The sequence below is a fragment of the Alligator sinensis genome, unplaced genomic scaffold (genome assembly GCF_000455745.1).
Source record: "Alligator sinensis unplaced genomic scaffold, ASM45574v1 scaffold632_1, whole genome shotgun sequence".
Taxonomy (NCBI): Eukaryota; Metazoa; Chordata; order Crocodylia; family Alligatoridae; genus Alligator; species Alligator sinensis.
Genome location: NW_005842408.1, coordinates 76,205 through 101,811, shown reverse-complemented (window position 1 = coordinate 101,811; position 25,607 = coordinate 76,205). Strand labels below are relative to the sequence as shown.

At 49.4% G+C, this 25,607-nt stretch overlaps 1 protein-coding gene across 1 annotated transcript in view; it reads left to right on the top strand.

Moving 5' to 3' along the window:
* Positions 1-4,352: 4,352 nt before the first annotated feature.
* The window catches only part of ATP13A5 (ATPase 13A5), a 38,315-nt gene continuing 17,060 nt past the window's right edge, over positions 4,353-25,607 (top strand). Inside the window, 14 exon segments of the mRNA XM_014522904.2 lie at positions 4,353-4,505; positions 6,025-6,171; positions 6,382-6,452; positions 7,385-7,465; positions 8,262-8,331; positions 10,586-10,720; positions 12,688-12,760; positions 13,478-13,609; positions 14,665-14,835; positions 15,790-15,947; positions 17,307-17,495; positions 18,949-19,010; positions 23,128-23,278; positions 25,138-25,212. Of these exon segments, the coding sequence (XP_014378390.2) occupies positions 4,353-4,505; positions 6,025-6,171; positions 6,382-6,452; positions 7,385-7,465; positions 8,262-8,331; positions 10,586-10,720; positions 12,688-12,760; positions 13,478-13,609; positions 14,665-14,835; positions 15,790-15,947; positions 17,307-17,495; positions 18,949-19,010; positions 23,128-23,278; positions 25,138-25,212 (1,668 nt within the window).

Below are 25,607 nucleotides of genomic sequence, written 5' to 3'. Positions count from 1 at the left end.
GGGGGGACAGTCACGATTTCTGAACCCAACCAATGCAGGCTAAATTGTGGTTTGTTCTGACCTCTCACCTGCAAGTTATTCATTGTCATTTTTTCTGTCTCTGAGCTATTAATTTCTGCCTTTGGCTAATGGTAAGCAAGACTCATCCCACCAGTGTGGACAAAGAGCCAGAAAGCTGGATTGTTATCAGCACGGGCCTACTGGATTGCCCGGTGCTGATAAGAATGGGTTTACTGAGTCTGCAGAAGAGAAGACCGAGGGGGATTGAATAGCAGCCTTCACCTTCCTGCAGGGGGGCTGCAAAGAGGATGGAGCTGGGCTGGTCTCAGTGGGGGCAGATGGCAGGACAAGGAGCAATGGGCTCAAGTTGCAGCAAGGAAAGTTGAGGTTGGATGTTAGGAAAAACTTCCTCACCAGGAGGGTAGTAAAGCAGTGGAAGAGGTTACCCAGAGCGGTGGTGGGGTCTCCCTCCTTGGAGGTTTTGAAGACCCAGGTAGACAAAGCCTTGGCTGGGATGATGTGGTTGGGGCTGGTCCTGCTTGGAGCAGGGGGTTGGACTAGATGTGACCCCCTGAGGTCCCTTCAACCCTCCTTTTCTATATTCTACCTACATATTTCCATGACAATTGCTTAAAATTGAAATGATTGCCAGAAGTATGGTTGACTGGGGATACTTCACACTGCAATAACATGCTGGTAATAGCGAAATAACGTTTCCTACAACCTGCCCAGCTCTGAAGACATTACATCTCAGAAGCTAGGCAGGGGGAGGTGCATTGCCCAACGGATGTGAGACTCCTTCCAGGGATACCTCGCGGTTGCAGGAAGCGGCACTTGCAAGTCAGGAGGATGCTTCAAGTCGGGATTGCACCCGTGCCGCAGTCTATGTTGTGGAGTCGTGCGCTGCAGAAAGCACCGTGGCTGAGTGAAATAGAAAACCAGGGGCCTCAGTATGAGCACTTCTAGACATTAAAGGGATTCACTCAAGCTCCCAACTTATGCTATGCATAACATCCCAAATGGCTAAAATGGAAAATACGTTTGCTGATTTTTAATGCTACGTATATATATATTTTCCCATTAGAGCCCACGTGGCAAACAGTCCTAGATTCATCACTCGCTTAGGTGCATAGACTTCCACTTTCTGCTTCGAATGCACCACAATCATTTACTGCCAGTCCTTTCACCGAGAGTCTAATGGTATGTAGTGCTTCGCCTAAAACCCCAGCTCCAAGTCAGACGATGAGATGAGCACCTCGGTTTTTACTTAAAAATAGAAGCAGATTTCTCACTCTCACATTTGTGGAGGAAAGTCTGAACAGATGAACCTTCAATGCTCCGAAAAGGGAAGTGTCGGTCTTGTGCAAGGGCCTGGCACTACTGCAGGAAGGGTTCACCGGGGGATGGACGGCACTAGACAACCCCTGTACACATCCTCTCCTAAAAGCATCTGCTACTGCCACTGCCAGAGACAGGATGCTAGCCCAGATGGCCCATGCATCTGACCCGTGTGGCCCTTCCAACCCCAATATTTTTGTTATTTTAGATTTCTAAACGCCTACTGTTAAAAGCCAAATCATTCAGAAGTGGCCTCATGGTTTGACCTCAACATTTTCAACCACATTTTGAGTTCCCCAGGTGTCTTTGAAGTCTCCTGACACCTTTCCATGCAGGGCTGCACAAGTTTAACTCCAAATATACTTTTAAACCCATTTAGAGAAGCTGGTGCTAAAGGCTATGCCAACACTCATGTCAGCTTAGTTTAAATTGATTAGAAACACGCTTCAGCTAAAGCAGAACAACCTTCCCTTTTCAACCCCAATAGGATTTTGCACAGGTGTTCACACCAGTGTCATTAAATGGGCTTCAAATCACACCTCGGCCAAAGCATTGGACGGGCTAGTCAAAACAGTTGCCATGAGTTTGGCTTTTGGGGAATTTGCAAACTGTGGGATGGTGTTCTGCTTTCCTAGCTGCCTGCGGTCTCAATTGGATCAGATTTAGTTTGGTTTCCAGATTACAGGGCACCTGTTAGCTATTGAAGCAGCTAAGACTCTCTTTCCAGTCCCAAGGTGGTTGTATTTCAGGGATGGGCTACATAATCCCAACAGCCGTGTGCATTTCAAATGGCAAAAGTCTGTTAGGGACTTTTTGCACTGTCCAGTAGGACAGGAGAGTGAGGCAAGTGCATTTGCTTTTGCTTATTAACACGGTGATGGGGTTCTTCTGCTTCCCAACAAGCAGGTGCCGGGACCTGCAGTCCTGCGGGCGGTTTATAATTGCTCGCTGTGCTTTTGTTGCTAATCCCTCGTCTGGGTGGCGCAAACCTGCTGGCAAAGAATTTGCAGCCGGTGCTGCTGCTTTGAGCACCTTGTAAGTCGGGGTGGTGGCCGTGTTTGTGCCAGGGTGAAAGGCGTTGCTTGCAGGTGGGATGATAACCCGTGGTTATTGCGCTCACGTGCAGCCGATGAGTATTACAACCCCACGAACGTCCTCCAGGCACTTCGGAGCACGGGCTTTTCCTGGTCTTCACCGCCATCATCTAGGGTGTGAAGGGCAAAGCCCAGGTAATTTTCTGGGTTTTCCCTCCAACAGGCTTGACTATATCCTTGCACTCTGGAAAACAAGTGTGCAAGGAAGACCACAATCCTCAATGAAGAGTTGGGCATCTAGACACTTTTAAGGAAAGGAAAGGAGGCCAAGGGCACAGAAGACCAGCTACTGAAGCTCCACTTTCCTTTTTTCCAAAAAACAAGTGGTGAGCGCCCTTCCTGGGGTGACAGAGACCTGGGAGAGGAGATTTGAACCCGTGTGCTTCACCTGCCACGGGGTGCCCAGACCATCAGCCTAGCGGGCTCTGTCTCTTCTGTCCATACGGCTCCACTTTGCACCAGTAATGAATGCTCACCGGAGCGGGGACTGGAAACTCCACCTTCAATGGCTTGCTTTACTCTGCATAAGGGACTACTGGCATTACTGGTACGGACTGGAAGTCAGGCATTTCCACCTACGTGATATGGTCCTACCACCAAGGCTAGAAAACCAGGTCCTGTCTCTCTTTCTCGGCTTCAGTGATCGCTCAGGGCTGTTATTCACGGTTTTGGCAGAAGGGACAAAAGGAGACCCAGCTTAAAAGACCTCATAATATGGCCGTGGCTGTTAGGACAGTCTTTTGAGGGATGGAGGCAATGGCTCAAACCCCTGTTCTCAGATCAGTCGCACATCCAAAGTGCTGTTGGATAAAGAGCAAGGACATCCTCCCCTCCTCTTGTCCTCCCCTCCCCCTGAAATACTTTTAGTCAAAACTATTCACCTTAGCGCAGGTTGAGACCACAAAACAGTGAACCCTGCAAGCCCGTGAACAGCTACCACAAAGCAACGTCCGTGGGCCGGTCCCCACCCACGTCTAACTCGCTGTAACGCGCTCGCCGTGGCTCAAAGACTGGAGCTCAATGACTCAGGCCTTTCCACACTCCAGTTTTAATGGGATGGTTGCTAATTGTTAATACGGGAAATTTCCTTCAGATGGGCATCTTGCAATCTCACAGTTGTCAACAGAAGAGACAGAAAACAGTTTCAGGGATGCTGATTCACACGGCTGACTGAATGAATGCTACAGATAAACACCTTGCAGCATTTGGGAAAGTGTGACAGCTTCACACCGTCACGTTGCAGGCAGACGGGTGGAAGAAGCAGTATCTTGACCTTTCCGCTGTGCAAAACCCGACAGCATTTTACAGAGAATACGAACTTTTTGCAGGATTTTTGAACCAGCCCATAGGATGTAAGAATCGAAAGCATAAATTAAAGACATTTTTTTGCAAATTTTTTTGTGCAATAATCTAGTTGGTCTGCCACGAGTCCCGATTCCTTTTTCCTCCCACGGGCCGCCCAGACTCCGGGCACGGTGGAGCGTGGCGGGCAGCGGTCAGACAGTCCCAGCTGCTGTGACAGCCCCCTCCCTCTCCAAGCGAGCAACATGGGCATGAGTAGGGTGGTCATCATAGAGGACAGTTCGGTTTTCTGCTCCTCCGTCCTCTATGGATACGAAACCCAATGCCTTTATGTTCTCTGTTTTTCTCTTCAAGGAACGAGGCTTGGGTGGGACTCGATGGAGGACGCGAGAACGAAGTGAGAAACCAGGCCCGGGCTCAGCGAGCGGGGGCATCTCTCCATAGCAGGCGGGGGCAAGCAGGACATTGCAGGGGTGCAGAGATGGAGCGGGGGGTGGGTGAAGGATAGTCAGGGGGACGCGGAGAGCATCGGTGTGGGGAGCAGAGCGCGCGGAGGACAAGGCAAGGCAGGCGGCGGAGCGACGCACTGGTGCGGAGACGGACAGGGCCAAGCAGGACATGGCAGAGCAGCAAAGGAGGATGGAGGAAGAGAAAGTGTCAGGGGAGAAAGAGGAGGAGGGAGATGACAAAAAACAGCCGGTGGCTCAGCCCTGGGATGACCTCCAAGGGACTGCGTGGACGGAGGCGGCTGGGGGTATTCTCAGGAAAAAGGTGGCGATGGCAGCACGGAGCCGTTGGGCCGCTCCCAGTTTGGCAAGAGCTGTGGAAATGCATCTGGGTGCTTTGTGAACCAGCAAATCTCCTTCCCCCCTTGAAGTCTTTTGTAAACGGATCCAGGGCTGGGCATTACTGTGCCAGGTAATAACCTTGAATGGACTCCCGCGCAGTTAGAGAGTGAGGGTGAAGGTTTGCCCCTTGCACGGCAGGAGGCTGAGCCCTGCAAGAGTCTGCAAATGCCTCTGAATGCAAGGATCTCAGCTACACAATTCATGGAGATGGGGAATTGGGATGGGACTTGCATGCTGGGGTCCCGAGTGCAAGGGAGGCCTGTAATAGCCATGCTCCTAGCTACAGCACAGGCACCGGGTTATTGCAAGCATTGTGGAGAGACCCCTGCAAGGTGCTGGTGGAAAAGAAGCACGTGGATTCATAACTGCAGTTTGTGTCTGAACACAAACTTATAAAATTCAATAGAATACCACTAAGCAAAAAGAACAAAAATCCAGCTCATGAAAGCAGAAGACAAACCAGGGAAGAAAGTAAGCTACTATAGAAATGAACAATGCACTGGGAACAATCAAGGTAAAACTATGGGAATTTAGGAAACAGGATTGCATCTTTAATTATTTAAACAGTGCCCATGTACTATAAGGTTGCACATGCTAGGAGGCTGTCACTAAATTACAAAGCAGCTTTCACCATTCATCCACTTTTAAGGGGATTTCCTGGTTTGCAAGGCAGAACCTGTTGAACCGCACTGAGTTCTTGTACAAGTACGCACCGCTGTTGAAGCAAAGCTATAAAACTGTAGGGGAATTAGATGGATTTAAGTGTTACTGTGGTAGATCAGCTGGACTATGGCAGAGAAAACTGTAGGCTCAAGTTAATCCTTCAAAGGTAACTGGATGGCCGGTTCAGAGTAGCCACTACAACGCTTCTCCCTCTGGTAACAAGATCTATTACTGCCTTCTCCGGGTGGCTTTGCTATCCTATTCGTCTCGGTTTTAATGATGTACCAGTTCAGAGCCCGTCTGATCTCTCAAAGTGAACACAAAGGAACTTATTAGCCAGAAATACTTCTCAAATAACGTTCAAGCCGCCCTTAAAAATAAGTCTCAAGGTCAAATAATAGCAATGCCTCCTCTTTGATCCACAGGAGATATTTGGCTACAAAACCCAGGGTTCCCGGAAAGCCCTGTGCATTGTCGGGTATATCTTGTCCTGCGGGGCCCTTCTGCTTCTCTTTTACTGGAAACCAGCGTGGGATGTGTGGGCAAACTGCGCTCCGTGTAGCTTGCAAGAAGCAGATCTGGTCCTGCTTCGAACAACGGTAGGTGCACGCACGCTTCGGGGTCTGCCTTGGGGTGCACATCTTGTCACGTCCACTTGACTTGGAGATACGACCCTTTTTACCCCTGTGAAAGGGTAATTTCCTTCCACGGCACTGCCAATCTGCTAGCGCTTTACATAGAAGCCTAGAAATTCTCGGATCTTTGCTTTATTTCTCTAGGATGAATTTCAAAGATACACCAGAAAGAAGGTGACCTGGACTGACTTGAGCACACTGACGCTGTCAGTTAGTGATAAACCAGATGGTCTCCTCATTGCCGACAAGGATTCTATTATAAATAGAGCCATCATGAAGCCAGAGTTAAAAGTAAGTAATTTTTAAGGTTGGAGAGCGGAAGTGGTGATGATAAAGTGCAAGATGAGGCAAGTGAAAGGCTCTAAGGGGTCTACGATCTCAGTATCCTTCTGTGACTCCCCTTCATGCTAATGGGATATGCCCATCTGTTCACACCAAGAGGCCCCGTAATATAACAAAGTTTGTTCCTCTTAATGGCATCTGTGCCGCTTGATCCTGCAGGTGAGGTGCATCCAGGTGCAGAAGATCCGGTATATTTGGGATATTTCTGCAAAACAGTTCCACAAAGTCGGGTGAGTCTGATTTGCTGGTTGCAGAGTTTGTGGTGTCAATAAAGTCCCTTTTTATTGGAGAGAGTCCAGTGGCGGGCAATGAAATGGTTTGGGGGCTGAGGCACATGACTTGCAAGGAGAGGCGGAGAGAATATCCATATATATGTATGTATACGTATATGTATATATATAAGTATATAAGGCACGTGCATCGGGAACTGGGAGAACGTCTGCTCACCAGGGCACGGCAAGGGAAGACAAGGTCTAACAGTTACAAACTGCTGGAAGACTGGTTTAGACCGGACATAAGGAAAAACTTCTTTACCATCCGAGTCTCTGGAGTCTGGAATAGGCTCCCTCCACAACTGGTGCAAGCACCTACCCTGGATACCTTTAAGAAATGCACGGATGCTTATCTTGCTGGGGTGATTGGACCCCAGCTAACATCCTGCCCCTGGGGCAGGGGGCTGGACCCGATGATCTTGCAAGGTCCCTTCCAGCCTGAATGTCTATGAAATCTATGAAACTGGGCTGATTGAGTCTGGAGAAGAGGAGATGGAGGGGGATTGAATAGCAGCCTTCACCTCCCTGCAGGGGGGCTGCAAAGAGGATGGAGCTGGGCTGGGCTCAGTGGTGGCAGATGACAGAAGGAGCAATGGGCTCAAGTTGCAGCAAGGGACGTTGAGGTTGGATATTAGGAAAAACTGTCTCACCATAAAGGTAGTAAAACACTGGAACAGGTTACCCAGAGAGGTTGGGGAATCTGCATCCTTGGAGGTGTTGAAGACCCAGGTAGACAAAGCCTTGGATGGGATGATGTAGCTGGGGCTGGTCCTGCTTGGGGCAGAGGGTCGGACTAGATGCGACCTCCTGAGCTCCCTGCAACCCTTGTTTCCTGGGATTCTGTGATTCTTTTAGACCCTCATTACTGAGTTTTCTCGTGATTACCCTAGGTCACTGGAGGACAGCAACTCATGTTATGACATGCATCAGAAGTTCGGAGCTGGGCTGACAAGGGAAGAACAGAATATCAGGTACAGACCCCATCTCCTCTCCTGTTTGGTCGTTATCACAAATGAGCACGAGTGGTTTACCCCAGTAGTGTGTAGTGCACAAATAGCATTGGCGGGAGTGCAAAATGAGTGCAACTTGCACTTTATTCTCAGTTGTACTAATGGAAATATTGGGAAACTCCTCTAACTGTCAATGGACTCAAAATGGGCACCAAGAAATATCACTAAATGCAGCTCTATTCAGGGTTTGCACTGGTATGATTACTGGGCCATATTTTCTCCTATAGCAAACCCTTAGTACTACTGCGGCAGCTCTCATTTTAGGGAACGGATGGGTTTTTCAGGGTCAGAGAGCAATATTGAGGTGGAGGACATTTTGGACCGATCAGTGTAGACAGTTCCTGTGGAGAAGCAGGCCGCTGTGAAGTCTCTGCTCTTGGCTCTGAACCATGAGCTCCGTGGACGCGCACGGCCAGTCTGGTACCAGACGTGGAGCGAGGAAGTGCGGCCACTTACCGCGAGGCTGCAAGATTTAGTGCGGCAGCGAAGACCTTCAGATGTGCATGAATGGGACACGAGAAAATTGCTCTCAGTGTACTTTGTCCTCAAAGTTGAAGGCTTATTGATAGACTTCCACCCCATTCAACCAGCCATCTGTGCTCTTGAGGCTACTTTTTAGATATCAACTTTACCACTGCTTGAATGCACAGCTGCGTGTGTGACTTTTCAGTTACCCGACAGGCAAGAGCTAGAGGAACCACGAGCAAATCCCTAAACTTTGTTTCTCAGATATCAATCGATTCATGATCTCTTACAGGAGGCTAGTGTGTGGCCCCAATGCCATTGAAATTGAAATCCGCCCTATTTGGAAATTACTTTTTAAAGAGGTGAGCTGCATCCACGTTTTTTATGTTTCGTTGTCACTTGAAGGAAAAGCTCAGTCTTGTCACCTGGGAATGCAACAGTTGTGAGGGATGTAAGGTTTGGCTAGCAATCATCTCCTAGCCCTTCTTGGATACTTTGGCTCCATAAATTCCCCTTGCCATTTAAATTAGAGACAATATATTCGAGTTGGTATCCTAAACTACTCTGTAGTCTTGCAGAGTCCTGCTAATTGGTGGTAGGTTTTCAGTTCAAGTGACTATTTCAATTCTGAGTAGAGGAATTGCAGTGTGTGTCTGTTATAATTTAGTAACTTCCATTCAGGATACAAAGCACTGTCTGAAAGCAGAATTGTTTTAAATTCGTGCATGCAACCGTAATGAAGTCCACACTCTGCAAGACCTCCTTCTCCAACCTGGGTGATGAAAAATAAGGGGAAGTGGGGAGGGCAGCAGGGACATGTGCTTTTATTTGTGGAGGATGGAGGATGATTTTGGTAAACTGTGAACAGAACCACATTTGTACACCATGCATTGTCATCGAGCTAGGAAAATGCATTTCTACAACGTGCCAAAGTATTTCAAACGGGATAAAGGCCACGCTACTCTACGCATGAAAAGAATCCAAGCTATTACGTGGTCTGCGCATTTTAATACCCTATATCGAATGCATAAAATACCCTAAGAAAAAAGCATAGAAAGCTGTAACTCTCCTGAAATTGGTTGGGCTTGATATCCCACCCTTTTTCAGTGTCCCTGTGAGATGTTGCCCAAGACAGGGCCCTCAGAAAAGCACTTTACAAATGCACTTTCCTCCCAGGCTGCTGCCCCACACCTGACCGTTAATACCTGGGCCAGAACCCAGCGCGGTTCTCTGCTGCACTGCAGTTTCAGTGCACGGGGAAATATCAGGTATCCAGGTTGTCGCTGTATTGGTCTAGAGGAAAAGGCAATCAGGACTTGTAGTAGAGATGATATCTTTTATTAGACCAATAAGATTTTTGCAAAAAAAAAAAATAAAATTAAAAAAAAAAATCTTTTTTTTGTTCAATTGAAGAACATTTTTTGCCAAATCTTGTTGGTCTAATAAAAAATATTATCTCTACTATGAATCCTGATTGGAGAAATATCAGTAATAGGATACTCTTGGTGATAGATTGGTCAGGAGAGCACGGTATTGCCCAAGTATTCATCTTCCTTTAGTTCCCTTTCATTTGTTTTTTAAGCAACCTGGATAAATATTGCAAAAATATATTTCAATAATTTCTCTTGGAGGATCTATTTGTCATAAAAATTATTCATTCAGTTCTGGTCTCCATACAGGCAAAGCTCTCATTGCCTTCAATGTTTTGGTGATACCAGCACTGCAGGACAGGGCTTTACACTCGCTGTTTGATCAGAAAGGGTCTGGACAAGTTTCTGAAAAAAGGTTTGCTTAATTTCTGCATCCGATGATCGGGATGCTAGGACAGCCAAGGTGGCAGCACCAAATGGTATGTGCTCAGGTGCCCCAGCCATGGACTTCACCAGAACGGCTGTAGGCAACGGCAGAATTTGACTTGGGCAATGTGATTTTCCACTGCAGGATGATGCCCTGAAGTCCTTGGGTTGCTTAAAGCTGAGCGACTAGTATAAGAGAGTGGGAAAAAAAATAAAATAAATAAAATAAATCAAACCCTCCAGAGTCAGGTCAAATTTAATAGTAATAAATAAATAAATAAATGAAAGTAGGCAGCTTTCTATAAAGTTTTCATTTTTTACTAAACTGCAGCTTTTGAGGGCTAATTTCAAGAGGAACCTGTTGGTTTCTTCTCCTTGATTTTCCTTTTCCTTGTAAATATCCAATGAACCATCATAATGCATCAAACCCCAAATCCCCAGCGAATGAGGCCAGTTAGACTAGCTCAGTTTTTTATCCACGTGGAGACATTGCTTCTGGCCTGACACCACTTCTAAGACTGAGCGCGTGCTAGTCGGAGACGTGGGCAGCTAGAGACGACCGGTGCGATTCAGGTACGTCCTTGCAGCCACCACGGAGCCGCTGGATTGCGCCAGCCTGCATTTATAACAAACCTGAGATTGATTCAGATGGCCGAGACAGAGGCCAAAGTCCGTTCCTTGAACCCTCGTGGGAGAGCGTTGGCTTGGAACAAGCATCACAGCCCTTTGTTTTAGACCCCGTGTTGACGATGTCATTGCATTTAGAGTCAGTCATTGTAATTTCCACCCCGCATTGCTTGTGACTCCTTTGTGTTTTCAGATTTTGAATCCCTTTTACGTCTTCCAAGCCTTCACCCTGACGCTCTGGATAACCCAAGGTTACGTGGAGTATTCAGTGGCTATCATAATCCTGTCAATCATTTCCATTAGCTTAACTGTGTTTGACCTCAGACAGGTAAGCTGTGGTTATTTTCCCAGTTCAGGGAACCATAATAAGTTTATTGCTGACACACACAGATTTAGGAGCCATTTCTGCACCACATCCTGCCGGTGATTGGTAGCGTCGTCGGTTGTCTAGTGCCGCAGAGATGCAAGTTGCTTTATCTCTGCCTTACAGGGATAGACTTCAAATCATTGAATTCTGGATCAAGTCTGCATTTCTTCCAGATTTCAAGAGGGCTTTGGTCTTGTAGGGAAATTAAAATGAATGGGACAACAGGGGTTAACATCAAAAAGAAATAGGATGATTGCTTTTAACTCTCAGGCCTGACCTGGGCAGAGCCTCTAAGGGCATGCATGCACCAGAGGACCAAGCTCAGGTGAGCAGTACAAGACCTGGAGGCACTCAGCAGAGAGGATGGAGTCGCGATCAGCGAGAATCTAGGCACGGCCCCAAAAATAAATGAATACTTTGGCTCAGCTTTCAGCAAGAACAATGGCAGTGAACATGCGAACAAAGGCAGGATGACGAATAGGAAAGAGGGCTTATACATTGAATTACCGTAACTGAGGTGGTAGCAAAACTCCAGGAGCTTAATATATGCAAATGGGGAAAATCTAGTAATCTCCATCTGAAATGACTAAAAAATGGCAAGTGTTTTGCAAATCTCGCAGCATGGATTTTTAACAGTGGCACCGTTGGTAGGCAGCCTTAATACGGAAGAGGATCAGAGTATCTTACAGGAAGAATGCAAAATCTTTGAGGATGGGAGTGATAGAAACAGGATTAAATTCACGAATACAAAAGGCGAGGCCATGCACTTACAAGCATTCCCGCTATGAACCAGGAGCTCAGCTTAGAGGGACAGAAGAGAGCCCTGGTGTAAACCATGGGAAATCAATAGTCCTTTCCTGGCCCAGCTGGGCTGGCACCTATAGCTCCGGCCACTCCTGCTCCACCCTCTCCCGAGACCGGCAACGGGAGAGCGCGAGGGTTTGCCAGCACCGCCGTGATGGCTGACCATCACATACTTTTGTGCCGTGGTCAACAGACCTTTGCGGGCAGGCGTCTGTCGTGTAGACACAGCCCAACCAAACGTGTCCGCCTGTCCCTTTAAGAGACCTGGCTGTTTAATCAGCGTAATCATCTGGGTTATCAGCCCATAACGAATGTGGAAAGAACGGCCTCTTCAGTTTTCTTGGGCAAGGCTCCTGCCTGGGTAGTGTTTTTGGCACAAGAATGACAGTGCTTGGAGTTTCCCAGTACTCTTCCAACTGGTTTGTTATCTTCATAACAAGGCTTTGAAGAAGTCCATGCCTGGGCTTACATTTTGCAATTCAGATGACACATGCCCTTTGCGTCCCTGTGCAATGATGCAGACCAGTCAGCGTGTGGCACTTCACCTCACTGTACAGCTCAGGATATGCAGATTTCTAAAATGGGATTAAACATGACACACAGAAACCACTAGCTAAGATAAAATGTTGTAAGCTCTGCTGTTTGTTTGGCTGGGTTTTGTTTTTGCAATGGTAATCTCGGTAATCAGTGAATAATTATAACTCAAGTTTTATTCCATCCTTCTGGTAAGGATAAATGTGGATCAGTGCAGGGAAAAAAAAAAATCACTGTTAAAAAGGATTGGAAATGTCATTACAAAAAGAGAGAGAGAGAGAGAGACTGCGTGTTTCCTTACACTGCTGTAAAGCAGGAGATAAATCGATTGAAGTCAACAGATTTACAAAAGGTATAAAGCGGAGGCGAGATCTGCCACATACTGTTCAGCCTGTTCATACCCAGGCAAATCCTCTGAACAGACTCCCCTGGTGGTAACGAAAGCACCAGCAGTAATGAATCCTACCACTACTAATGCAATTAAGTGTTCAATGTCTGAACTAGAAAGCTTATCCCAGTCACTGAATTACAATGCGTTCCTTAACACGTGCACAAGTATTTCAACAGTTCATTTGCTTCCTGGTCAACAGCAATCCGTCAAGCTGCACAACCTGGTGGAGGAGCACAACCGAGTCCAGGTGAAAGCGTGCACAAAAGATGAAGGTGAGCCATGTCCAGCTCGGCATCTTTCCCCTGTTCTTCTCAACGCGCGAGGGGTCGAACGGCCCCGGGAATTGCACAGCTCTCTCCGACTTCTGCAGGAGACTTCTCTGAACTCACAAGCAGACGACCCCCAGCAACTTGTTTCAGGGTGAAGGTCAACTTGGACAAAATAACGGCATGATGCACTGTCTAGGGTGCCAGCTGTGGGGCTTTAGAAACCTGGGTTTAGTTTCCCGTTTGGCTACGGTCTGCCTCTGGGACCTTAGGCATCTCTGATGCAGGGTGAATCGCACTCCCTACCTCCAAAGCACTTGTGAGAGAGAGCCCGTGTGTTAGAAATCACGAGGGGCTCAGACACCAGGGCTGTGAGAGTTGTTTAAGACACAAGAACTTCAGGACCTTAGAAAGAAATATTTTGCAAAAATCTTGTTGGCCTAATACAAAATATCATCTCTATTACGAGTCCCAACTGCCAGGCCCTTAGATAGATTTTCTTGTTCAAAACACCTTATAGAAAGTACCTAATTAAGCCCCAGAACATCACTTGGAGGTTGGCAGGTAGACAAGCGACTTCTTTTAGTCTTGCCCCAGTCTGCAAGAATGAGTCTGAAAACCATGCAGTCATACAGAGGTGTTTGGAGAAAGTTTGCCTTAAAATATTTCTGTTGCTCCTCGCTGGGTATAAGTGAAAGCTCACTTCATTTGGTTTGACTCTAGGTTGCAAAACTCTGGAGTCTCACCTTTTAGTCCCCGGAGACGTTCTTGTTTTAGAAGGAAAGAAGCTCTCTTTGCCATGTGATGCCGTCCTGATCGACGGAGGCTGTATTGTAAATGAAGGCATGCTCACAGGTACAGCCCTGGGTTTGGATTCCCCGTTGTCTCCGCGAAGCTCTCTCCTCTGTTTCTGTCCGTCTTTGCAGACACGTTTCTATCCGTTCTGATTGCAGACCGCGGGTTTGCTATAACTAGAGTAATTCAAAGTCTCCCTGAGAGGGGCTTTGGATCATTTCCCTTGTGTAGTGCAAGCCAGTTTCTTATTAAAAATGAAAACAAGTCTGATTAACGCTGTCTCAGGAACAGAAAACACAACCATGGTGCAAATACATTGAATAGATGGGTTTTTTTCCTTAATGCACAGGCAATGACACATGCATGTGGACAGCAGAGGGCAATGTCTCTCACAGACACAAACTGAAGACGAAGTTTGACTCAAGCCTTTAAAGCAGCGACTCTCAGCCAGGGTACAGAGGCACCCTGGGGTGCCAGCAGATCCTTGAAGGGTGCCCAAAGGTGCGAGGAGAAAAGCAGATAAGCGCAGGCTCAGGCATGTCCCTGCATGGACGATCCCCACCGCCAGCGCCCCATCCCTCTGCAAGGCCGGCAGCACTGTCTTATACACGCTCATTTTTGCAATGGGTGCCGCTTTGTTCACAAAAGCGATGGAGGCGTGCCTATGAGCAGTGCCTCGAGTCCAAAAAAAGGTTGCGAACCGCTGCTTTAGATGGAGAGCTGCTCGGGGGTGTCTGATGTGCCCTGAGGGTACAACCACAGTTACTAATGGTTTTCACTCGGGGTACCATACCATTGCTTCTCTGGGTGGTATGGGGCAAATCCACGCCGGAGGATGAAGAGCAGTGGAAGACAGGGCAGGCGGCAGAGAGCAGAGCAAAAGGGATGAGAGCAACATGGGGGAGGTGGCTGGGTTTACCCAGCGATGTGCCTGCCAAAAGCATTGGCCCCCCACTCTTCTAGCTCCCTTTTAATTATTATTATTTGTTTAAAAGTCTAGCTGTAGACGGCAAGAATTGGGGGGTGAAGTAGCTGGAAGCCACTGAGAGGGGCTGTGCAGCACGTGAGAGGTGTCCAAGTGCATTCTCCCCGCATTTGTCCCAAACGGTGTTTAGGCGAAAGCATTCCCGTCACTAAAACAGCATTGCCCCACGCGGACAACACGATGCCCTGGAAAACCCACAGCGTGGAGGATTACCGAAGACACGTCCTCTTCTGTGGAACCGAGGTCATACAAACCAAGCCGAGCGGCAGAGGGCCCGTGAGAGCTGTGGTGCTGCAGACCGGTACTTATTTTGCATTGCACTTTGTGGGTGTGTGCATGTGTTGTGCGGGGAGAAGGCATGATGCTAAAGCAATTATCTCTATGTCTCTGGCTCATATCCAGCCCAGGTGAATAGTGCCTAAAAATGATCCCCTCCCATCTGAAGGCCAAGAAACATGTTGGTGGGTCTAGGTGGATTCCCAAGGGAAGAGGTTCACATGTCTCGGGCCTGTGGCCTCCCAGAAGGCAGCCTTACAAGGGAAGGCCGGTTTGAATAGAGTTGCACACACCTTTGGCAGGCCATCCATGGGCTTTTGCACATGCACATCTAACGCTGCCTGAATTATACTGGGGTAGCCAGAGAGGCATAACTTTACTTGTGCAGATACTGGTGCGAGTCCCAATGTGCCACAGAGCCCTGCATGGAGAGGAGGAGAAAATACCCTTGTACTACATTCACGCTCGAGTTGGACCCGGTGCAACTGCTTCAATAAAGCAGACTCGTGTTGCTGTACAACAGCCAGTCTCTGAACCGGGCCTGGGTTAGAGCTCAGATAGCTGGAAAGACGAGAGATTACGAGTTAACCGTAGCTGGAGTTTAATTAGGTTAATTTATGCTCGCAACCTCCCCATTGCACTCTGAGCTGGATTAAATGGGCTCGCCAGCCTGCCCATGCTCGCGGCACGAGGCTCGCAGGGCACCCGAGCAACAGCAGCCACAACACGATGAGCCTTGCCCAAAAAACTCCTATTCCCACGGTGGCAACCTCAACTTCCCTTGCTGCAGCTTGAGCCCATTGCGCCTTCTGTCATCTGCCCCCACTGAGACCAGCCCAGCTCCATCCCCAATAAGCAACAACCTCCCCACATATCTGGGAATTTCTCCCTGCGTGAGCTGGTCACGCGCCGCGGAAAAGCTGTCTAGAGGCTCTGCCAGGCCTAACACGTGCCATGTGTGGCCCTTGTCTTACTGTAGGATTCAACACAGCTAAAGGTGACCTGGTGAGATCCATCCTGTACCCCAAGCCTGTGAACTTCAAACTCTACAGAGATGCCTTCAAGTTCATCGTAGGCCTTGCAGTGATCGGCGTACTTGGCCTGATCTACACGGCATGCGTGTACGCATACAGGAAGGTCAGTATGGACGGTGGTGTAGCACGTTCCCTTCCCCGCGGGAGAGGGTAAGCTGAGTACACGGAGCATTTAGAGCCTCCCTCTGCTGCTCGCTTAGTTAACGGACCATCCTCTAGTCACGTTTTTAACTTCCAGTGAGAAAACAACAGAGCATCACAAACTGAATAAATGGTGACTTCCTCCAGGAACAAAAAAACCATTGTGCTGCAGCGATTTTCAGCACTAGGAAGTGCACATGTGATGCTTAAAATAATGGAAAAGGAGGGTGGAAGGGAGCTCAGGTGGTTGCATCTAGTCCAACCCCCTGCTCCAAGCAGGACCAGCCCCAACCACATCATCCCAGCCCCGAGGCTTTGTCTAGCCGGGTCTTCAACACCTCCAAGGATGGAGACTGCACCACCTCTCTGGGTGACCTGTTCAGTGCTACTCCACTACCTCTCTGGGTAACCTGTTCAGTGCTACCTACCTTCCTAGTGAGAGATTTTTTTCTTAATATTTAACCTAAACTTTCCTTGCTGCATTGGGATCATGATCCTAAGTCTCTCTCTCCAGTGGCTCACTCCAGTTGGTCTCCCCGCTACTCACTGGAAGCAGCTGGAGTTGCTCTTTTGCAGTAATTCCAGTGGTAGGAGGCGGCGTTTTGGTGCTGAAGGGACAAAAGCTTCTCTACCTCCTAACGAGCACACGGCTCACACGTAACGAACAGTCACAGTTAGTTGCACTTAGCCATTTTCTTCAATTCTTGCACCGTTGTAAGAGTATTGTACATCTGTCACTACGGAGACTGCTGTGGGAGCGGTGTTGTGGAAAGAACGGGCATTTTGGTCACCGTTTTGTGACAAAGAGCCTAGCAAATAAAAAGAGGGGTGGAAATATGGGTGCCTTCCCTAAAGCAATGCTCTCCCCATGACTGAGTGGTGGAGCAAGGGCTTCTGGCAAGGCGGAGTATTTAGACAAGGCTTTTCAGGCCATGAGACCCGAGAGCAGGGAGTCTCAGCCAGGCTGGCCTGCGAGGGGTGCAAACGTAATCCTCAAGACAAACCCAGAGATTTTGAAAGTCCCCCAAACACTCTGCCCTTCCAGAGGTCTTTGCAATGGAAGATTTGTTATAGCATTTTTCTGTAGTCAAAAAAAGAGTGAAACCTGTGAGCTGGCATTTTCGTAGGGGGGATTCAAGTCTGAAAAGCTTCATTGAGTCAGAGACGTGGGGCTGGAGGGGACCTGGCCAGGGTCAGGGTATAAAATCCCTTCTTGATAATTGGTCGTATGCCCAGCAGCTACGAGAGCACAATGATCTCCCTATTAACTAGGATCAAACTCCTTCCCCCTTAACCGGTTCCCGCCCTCGTTGTGTTTCAGCAATCTGCATCGGACACGATAACGATGGCTCTGCTCCTCCTCACCGTCCCCGTGCCCCCCGCTATCCCGGCGGCTTTGACAACAGCCATTGTTTATGCCCAGAGGAGGCTGAAGCAGAAGAAAATTTTCTGCATCAGCCCACAGAGGATCAACATATGCGGGCAGATCAACCTGGTTTGCTTTGACAAAGTAAGGAACTCAGCGCGGCTCATAACGAGCGTGTCAGCCAGGGATGCAACGCCTCTTTGCGGATTTGGGATCATCTTCCTTGCGTGCATGCTCAGGGAATCAGACTAGGTCTGCTTCCTCCACGTACAGAGAGCTGAGGACCTATGCCAGGCCTCGCCCACCGAACCACCAGCCGCTCCAGGGCATCCTGTGGGCACAGCCACGTCACAGCATGGGGCAGCCACATGCCCATGTATAAATTTGCAGCTGCTGTTCCTCCAGCAAGCATCTTGCCACCGCCCTCTCTAGCCCCAGTGCTGGATATGCCCCATTTCTCGGCGTCCATGTGGCCGGCAGGTTTTTGTAGACAGAAGCCCACAATTCGCTCTGGAGTCCCCCAAATTCACACACACCCCCCCCCCACTCCATATCAGGTGTGAATAATTCGTGCAGGGTGCCCTCTGTGCGGGGCTGCAGCTGGTTCCTAGATGTATCCGACCTCTTGGACAATCGCCGGCTCTCCACTCTGCTTTCCTTAATTATGTCCCAGTCTAAAGTCTGGGGCAATCCCATCGTCCCAGGTACTGATGCAGGCCTGAAAACACGGGGCCAAAACTTGCAGCAAGTACAGGTTAATTCAGTGCCAGTGCCACTGCCTGAGACAGAGCCCGTTAGGCAAGCTGTGGATTTGGTCCATAATTCCCTTTTCTCCCCACTCTTTCACTTATTCTGCCTCCCACACTCGCACAAAACTTCCCTCTGACCAGTATATACAACTTAGTTAACGTATTGCCGATATACAGGGGCAGACTCTAAGCCAGGGGAAACTCAGCGCATCTCAGTTGCTTCCAGAGGAGCTAGGACAAGACACACCAGTGATGCTCAACCTTTTTGGCCGCAGCCAGATGGGTAGTGCCTGGTCCATGTGCAAGCCGGATCTGGCCGATGGCCCCAAACCAGCACCCAGGGGCGTTGCATCGAGACCCCATCCTGCTGTGCAGTGGGGGCAGCCCCAACCCTGCCCCATGGCAGGGAAGAAGGCTTGACCTGGGCCCTGTGGGGATGGGGGTGGCCCAGCCCTGATCCAGCCATGGGGGTGGGGGGGCCTGGCCCGGTCCCAAGCAACCGTGCAGGGTTTGGAGCATGGGAATTTGGCAGCAGGGGTGGATGGTTGTATTAATTTCCACCACTCCCTCACGGCCAAATTTCCCGACCTGGGGGGAGTCCCACACCCAGATACTATGGCGCCATGCGTCATATTTGGCCGACGGGCTGGAGGCGGAGGGCCCCCGACGTACGCCGTTCAGCCTTGGAGTCACTGCTTTGCTTATTTTTAAGATACTGCTTGTCTTGCACCATTTCTGCACTCGTACAATGCTCGAATTCAGCCCAGTTTCATTTACACTGGGTCAAGGGGGAGACTCAGGCCCTGCAGCTTTATATAACCAAGTAATCCCATGTTTATTTGAACTAGACTGGCACGCTAACAGAAGACGGTCTGGATCTATGGGGAGTGATCCCTTCAGAAGGAAGCCGGTAAGCCTTTTTGTCTACAAATGTACTCTGTATTTTGGGATTGTATTTGGTGGTTGTATTTAGGAGCTGCTCACTTGGATAAAGAGAGAGAGTGCATAGACACTTCTTGCAACAGAGATAAGAGCCCAGACCTCCCTGCTCCCAGCCCAGTCACGGAGCCGCTGCGCGGGCGAGCCGGACCCCTCTTTCTGGCTCAGTGAATCCTGTTATTGCAAAGGGGAGCAGCTTTGGGAGGAGTGAGGAGCACCCCCAGCCCTGAAGAGCCGACACCTGGCAGTGAGGGAAGTATACACTTTTGGGCAGGTGAGACATGGGGTAGGCTTGATCCCCCCAGGCAGAGGAGGGACCTGAACCCAAGGGTCCGATAGCACAGGTGAGCGATGTTAGCACCACGCTGTAGCAGAACGAGAGAGGCCGGTTGCTGCAGCTTTCTATGGAAGTGGTGGTGACATGCCGAGTCCTGTAGATGCATCAGGTATTCTGCATCTCAGAGGAGACCGGCTCTGGATCCTACCCAGGTTTAGGCATGAGCCAGGCACGGTGGTGCTCAGCCCTGACCAGACCGCAGCAGCGCTTGTGCATGCAGCAGCCAAAGGCGAGAGGCCTAGGGAGGTTTCCCGGAGAAAATCTGGTGCCGAGGGGATCAGACAGGGGCTCAGAGGATCACACTCTTGGTCTTGGGTGAGGTGAGTTTTAGGCACCCAAGTCCTTCCTTCGAGGCCTCTCGAGGATGCCATGGACTGCCTTGCAAGACTAGCGCAGGTACAGGTGCAAACGCGATTCCCAAGATAAACTCAGAGAATTCAAACAGGAATCCAGGGTGGCACAAACCTGGTGTGGCCTTTCCGAGTTGTTTGCAATAGAAGAGTTGCCCCAGCATTTCTGTGTAGTCAAAAAAAATGGGTGAAGACAAAGATCTGGCATTTTCTGAGAGGCAGCTCGAGTCTAATGAAGGAGCCCTAGAGTCAGACGGGGACCTGGGGGGGGTGCATTTGCACCCCACTTTAATTCCATCCAAAGCGTAAATCAAGTGAAATAATCACACAGTTACATAGAGCTATTTTGCTTTTGGTGGTCTGGTGGCAGTAGCACTTCTATTCAGGCAGCAATGAGGGAGTCAATTGACTTAATGGCTTCTTATAATGTGCTTGATTCCTTCTAAACTCTTCACTCCGTAGGTGTTAACAACCCTCTTTCTTTTTAAATGGTCTTTAGCGGTTCCACGACCCCAGCTATCCTCATATCCGCAGTGCTGCTGTCTGGTAGCTGCTTCTAGTAACGCAGCTCCCGTTGCACAGACTTGCAGACCAGTTTTTAACTCTAGCTAAAAACACTGACTCGGGTGTGCAAATATTAATCCAAGTGAACATTAGCTCAGGTGGGGGAATCACTGTCTACGAAGCATTGGAGGCACTGCCCACATGCTCCAGAAAGCTTTATTTTGGTTTTTGAATCTGAAAAAGATGTACAGTTAACTGTAATGACTGCAGGATTAATGAAACAACATCTTTGGATTATTTTTGCATAGTTGTTTGCATTTTTATATATAACATGTGATATATATGACATAGCCAATTCATGCATATTCCAATACACTATTTTTTTTTTTTTTGCTTCAGTCTCAGATTGAGTAATTTAGCTCCAGGCCCCTGCTGACTAGTCAGGCTTCCAGTCTTTCTGCAGTGGGTGTTGTGCTACATGTGATGATGCACCACACCATCTGCACATCCCTTTCCAAAATCCTGGATCTGCTCACAGCTCGAGTATAAAAATGGTTGAGAACCACTGGTTTAGACCGAAAGCTCCTCAGCGCAGGCACCGGCTGTGTGCGACACTCAGTGCGTTGGACACGGGGTGCCCACCGCAGCTACGGCCCCTAGGCATTTAATTGTAAAAACAGGCATTGGCTTCAATGACAGTACAATATCAATCCCTCACCAACAGTCAATGAATCTGGGAGTTAACATCCAGATCATCTCTACTGTGACACTTTACCATCCGAACGACCTAAACCCCAGCCGCTGTCATGATCCCCAGGCCTCCACGACAGACCCCCCTTGTCAGTGTCCGGACGGGTGGCAGCAAACGTGGGAACGTGTTGGTTGTAGGCAGGAATCCCACCCGTTTGCTGTTTCCAACCGTGGGGATGACATTTCTAACTCCACGTTGCATCAGGCATACCACGTTTAGCCCAAACACACGCGAGGAGCGGTTAGGTGCTGAGCCGACACGGTGGGTGGGAACAGCGCACGCTCCACATCAGCTCTCTCGCCGGTAGCAATCATTGCCAACAGACCAGGTACTTCGGCACAGAAGAGATAATTGTGTATAACGAATGAAAGAATGAATTCATGGCGAGAGGGGAAAAATTATAGTCCTAATAACAAGCTCCCCACAGGACAGAGCGAAAATTACTATCTGATGCAAATTAATGAGAAGAGATTAATTAACAAGCGTCGCCCAGTAAAGGATTCTTCTAGTAGGACTAAATCAGAGGAAAGTAATACAATCTCTGCCTGGCTCCTGGCCAGCGACTCATGGAAGTCCGTTGTGCTTTTCACAGCAGAGAGAGGCTTTCATTCAGCAGAAAGTTCACAAACCACCAAAAGCAAACTAGCGCTACGTAACGGCGTGATTATTTCACTTGATTTCGCCCCGCAGTTCGGTGTCCGCTCCTGCGAGCACGGGAACAGAACGAGGTCGCCGTGACATTTCTGCACCAGGAGGTGCCGGATTGCAAGGATGACTATTGCAGGCATGTTCAGACCTTGCCTAGCAGGGAACCGGGCTGACGGCCTGCCAGCATCCCAATGCAAAGTACTCCTGCCCGCTCCCATCTCACTAACGTGCCACACGTGATCACTCTACTTGTGTCCAGACAGCCACGCTCTCAGACACTTGGGCTAACCCAAGCACCCTCCCTGCAATTAAGAGGCTTTCTGGCTATTCTTTTCAATACGTGATATAGGATGGATCAGTTTTCAATGCTTCACAAGCATTAATTACTTAATTAACCAACTGCAGCAGGGCTCCAGGTTGTCTGATACAGAACTGGCAGCAGATCCGGAAATGCAAGGATCCTTTTGTATGCGAGCAGCTGCATTGTTGAACTTCAGATTGACTTATTTACATTTCTCTTAGTACATCTAAAACTTAATGGGTCTCCTACTAGTTCAACACTCGTAGGCAGATGCAAAGCCAACCAGTCACTGGCTTCTTCTAATGCTGTAGGAGCATGTCCTGGGCCCACAAGAAAGGGAAGAGAAACCAAGATGGCAGGGGAGACGCAAGCTGCAAAGCCTTCACTCATCCCAAACTGGCACACGTTCAGTTGTGTCAGGAGGAGGGAGCGGGTGTCATTACCCAGTGGCGTGCAGGACCCGACTTGCACCACTGTTTCAGCAACTCAGTGTCCTGCAGGTGTGAGCGAGAGGTGCATCATGCCACACGTGTCAACAGGGCTTGGGCATAATCCTCTGCCTTATGTCATCACTTGCACGGGTACCAAGGGGCTGGAAAGTGCGAGCAAGTCAGACTTCTTCACCCTCTTTGGGGGTTTTATACCCCTTCGCATGGGTGTAAACAGTAACTCCAGGGGGAAAGAAGAGCGTGCGTGCGCACACGCATATGCACATTTAATAGGAAGTCAGCACTGTCACCCTGCCACTTCATTGCACTTCTTTGAAGTCCCCACAGTAAATTGTTCCCAATTAGACAAGGCAGGCTGGAGAAAGCCTCCTCTTTCGCCACTGCTCTTTCATCTTTGTTTTTAAGTAACTCTCAGGAGCGGTCGAGCAAGAAGCCAAGGCCCTGCCCTAACTGCAGCCCCCATTCCCCGTGCTCTCGGAGGTGGCTTATGTGCTCAGAAACCAGGCAGCGTTCAGCGGACGTGCAGAGCTCCCTGCCCGTTGCATCCCAGATAACCGCTGCTCATTGAACACAGTGGGGCTGTGTGTCCAGCGGTCAGAGACGTGGGTCCTCAGCTGCTGTGCGAGGGCACAACTCCATCGGAGGCAGCCGAGCACCGTCCATTTGCACGAGCTGAGCACCTGCCCTAGTCTGTGTAAAGGCATTCACACGTGCAGGAATTGCACACTGACCCTCTGGCTTTGATTAGTTTCCAGAACGTGCATAGCTTCACCTCCGGCACTCCTCTGCCCTGGGGACCGGTCTGCGGAGCCATGGTGAGCTGCCATTCCCTGGCTCTTTTGGATGAGAAGATACAAGGAGATCCACTAGACCTGAAAATGTTTGAGGGCACAAACTGGGTAAGGTGCCTCTTCTTCCTAACACATGGACACAGGTTGCCAACGCTTCAAGTAGCTCCCACGGGCAGCAATACTAATAGCTAGCAAGACTCAGGCGCCCACAGCACACGCTGGTTTGTGGTCTTGCCTCCTGCAGCAGTCTCCGAGTGTGCAGTGTGCCAGGCCAGGACACGAGGCTGCGACCATAATAGTGAACATTACAGGGCAAAAGGACAGGATCACTTTGCAGGCCCATCCCTTGTCTGCAGTGGGACAAGGCTTGCAGCTATCCCAGGGCTCAAGGTGGATCTGTGCATGCCCCTTTCCTCAGCCTGCTTGCTCTGGCTTTGCACACGCACTCACTCCCCCGGGGAGGTTTTATTACTGCTGTCGCCATCCATATTGCGGTTCAATGAGATGCAAATGTAACCAAGATTAAAAACAACCATGTTGCTCTCCCTCTTAACTCCTTTGGCCAGTCCTCACTGCCCTTTATAGTCAGAATAATCACTCGCAAGAAACCAGAATAATTGCCATGTTTAACATTATTGCTTCATCATGTGAGACTAGCACACCACAGAAACAGCCGTTAGCAAGAGCCTTTTCAAGCAGCTTGAAAAATGCATTAAATTAAAGCAAGCAGTATTGCCTTAAGAGCCACCAGGACAAGAATTCCCATCTCAGCTATCAGCCCCTTTTAATCTTTGCTTTACAAATACCTGGGGATAAAAAGCCAGGTTGGGGGTAAAAAAAAGAAGATATAACCAAAACTGGTACTGCTCCATGCTGCATTGTGCTCCACGGCGTGCAAAACCCGGGCACTCAGGTCTTGTGGGGAAACACCCCCAGCTCCAGGAGCAACAATACGTCCCCATCCCCGTTCCTGTGCAGCACAGACCGCTGCCCAAGCACCGCCACCTGCTCCAGCCTGGCTGTGGATGCCGTGAAGAAGTCTCAGAATAGCAGCATCGACCAAGAAGCTGAGCACGTGGGGGTCCCGTTCGGAGAGGGCACAAGCAGCTGTGCCCCCCGGGGAAGCCAGCAGACACACAGGCGCAGGCGGGCAGCTCAGAATACCCGGCGAGCTCCTCAGCTGAGCGCTCGGTGCAGTTTGGGTTGTGGTGACAGCACACCTACTGCTGCTTTTTATAGCAATATTTCATATTTTTGTTCAGCACATGGGAGATGTGGGTGTCACTTTTGGACTGCAGGTGTTGACATACCAGGCTGCTGACAGAAAAATTGTGACCGGGTGCGATCAAGGGCTCACCTGATTGCAGCAGGTGGGGACCTCCTAGCAGGAAGGACCCAGCCCCTCTCGTTCTAGAGATTTACTTTATTGGCTTTAAATAGGCCAGCAACTGCAGCCCTTTCATTGTCTGAATGAATTCAGCTTAAACGTGCAAATCTGCCGGGTGTTCGCTCCGTCCTCTTTCAGCCTCGCTCTAGTGGCTCTTGCCTTTCACTTGCTTCACGCTGGTGACAAACATGTGAACCCTCAGCTGTCATGTTTGAGCACCCCGGGCCAGCTTGGGGGGAGCCGAAATATCCCACTTCTACTTGTAATTTTGCAAGCATCAGACTAAACCAATGAGGAGCCATCTTCTGGGTTTGGGGTCTTGTGCATTTTCCCCCACAAAAATCGTCCTTGCTGGCAGCAAAGCTAAATTTGTCGCAACAAAGCGAGAGGCAAGGATTGCTGTGGGTGTTGCAGCGAAGTCAGATTCAGAAGTGCAGAGAAGGTAAAAAAAGAACTGGTGGAAACTGGAGGGTGAAGTAAAGCCCGGACTGTTGCCCCACCCTGGTGATACCTCTGCCTCCAGGTGCGGGCTGATGCTTTCTTGTCCATGTCCTAATAGATGATTATTTGGTCTTTGCAGGAGATGGAAGATTCAAGTGAGACTGAAGGGCTAGACTCGTGCATCGTTATTAAACCAGGACCAAACGCTAGCAATGTGAGTCCTGTGTCCTTAACAAAGAAAAGATCACGTTCATGTCCCTCCTGGCGTGCTCCATTCGTTGACCCCCAGCATGATGAGAACTGGCGGAGATAGCTGGCTGTTGCCTCTGCACCAGTCTGCGGGGCTGCATTTGCACCTTACCAGGAGTCCCTTGGACAGTCTGGCCCTGGGAAAGCCAGCCCTGGGAAGAATTAGTAGTCCAACACCCTCAACTGGCCTGCGAGCATGTGGAGGGAGGATGGGGGGACACGCGGGATCAGTCCCAGGGCTGGAAGGGACCTCAAGGCTCTGCCCCAGAGTCCCTGCATGAACGTTAAGCCAGTCTTATGAACTAGATCAGCTCCATTCTCCTGAAAGATAAATTAAATATAGCAGGGAGAGAGGTCAGC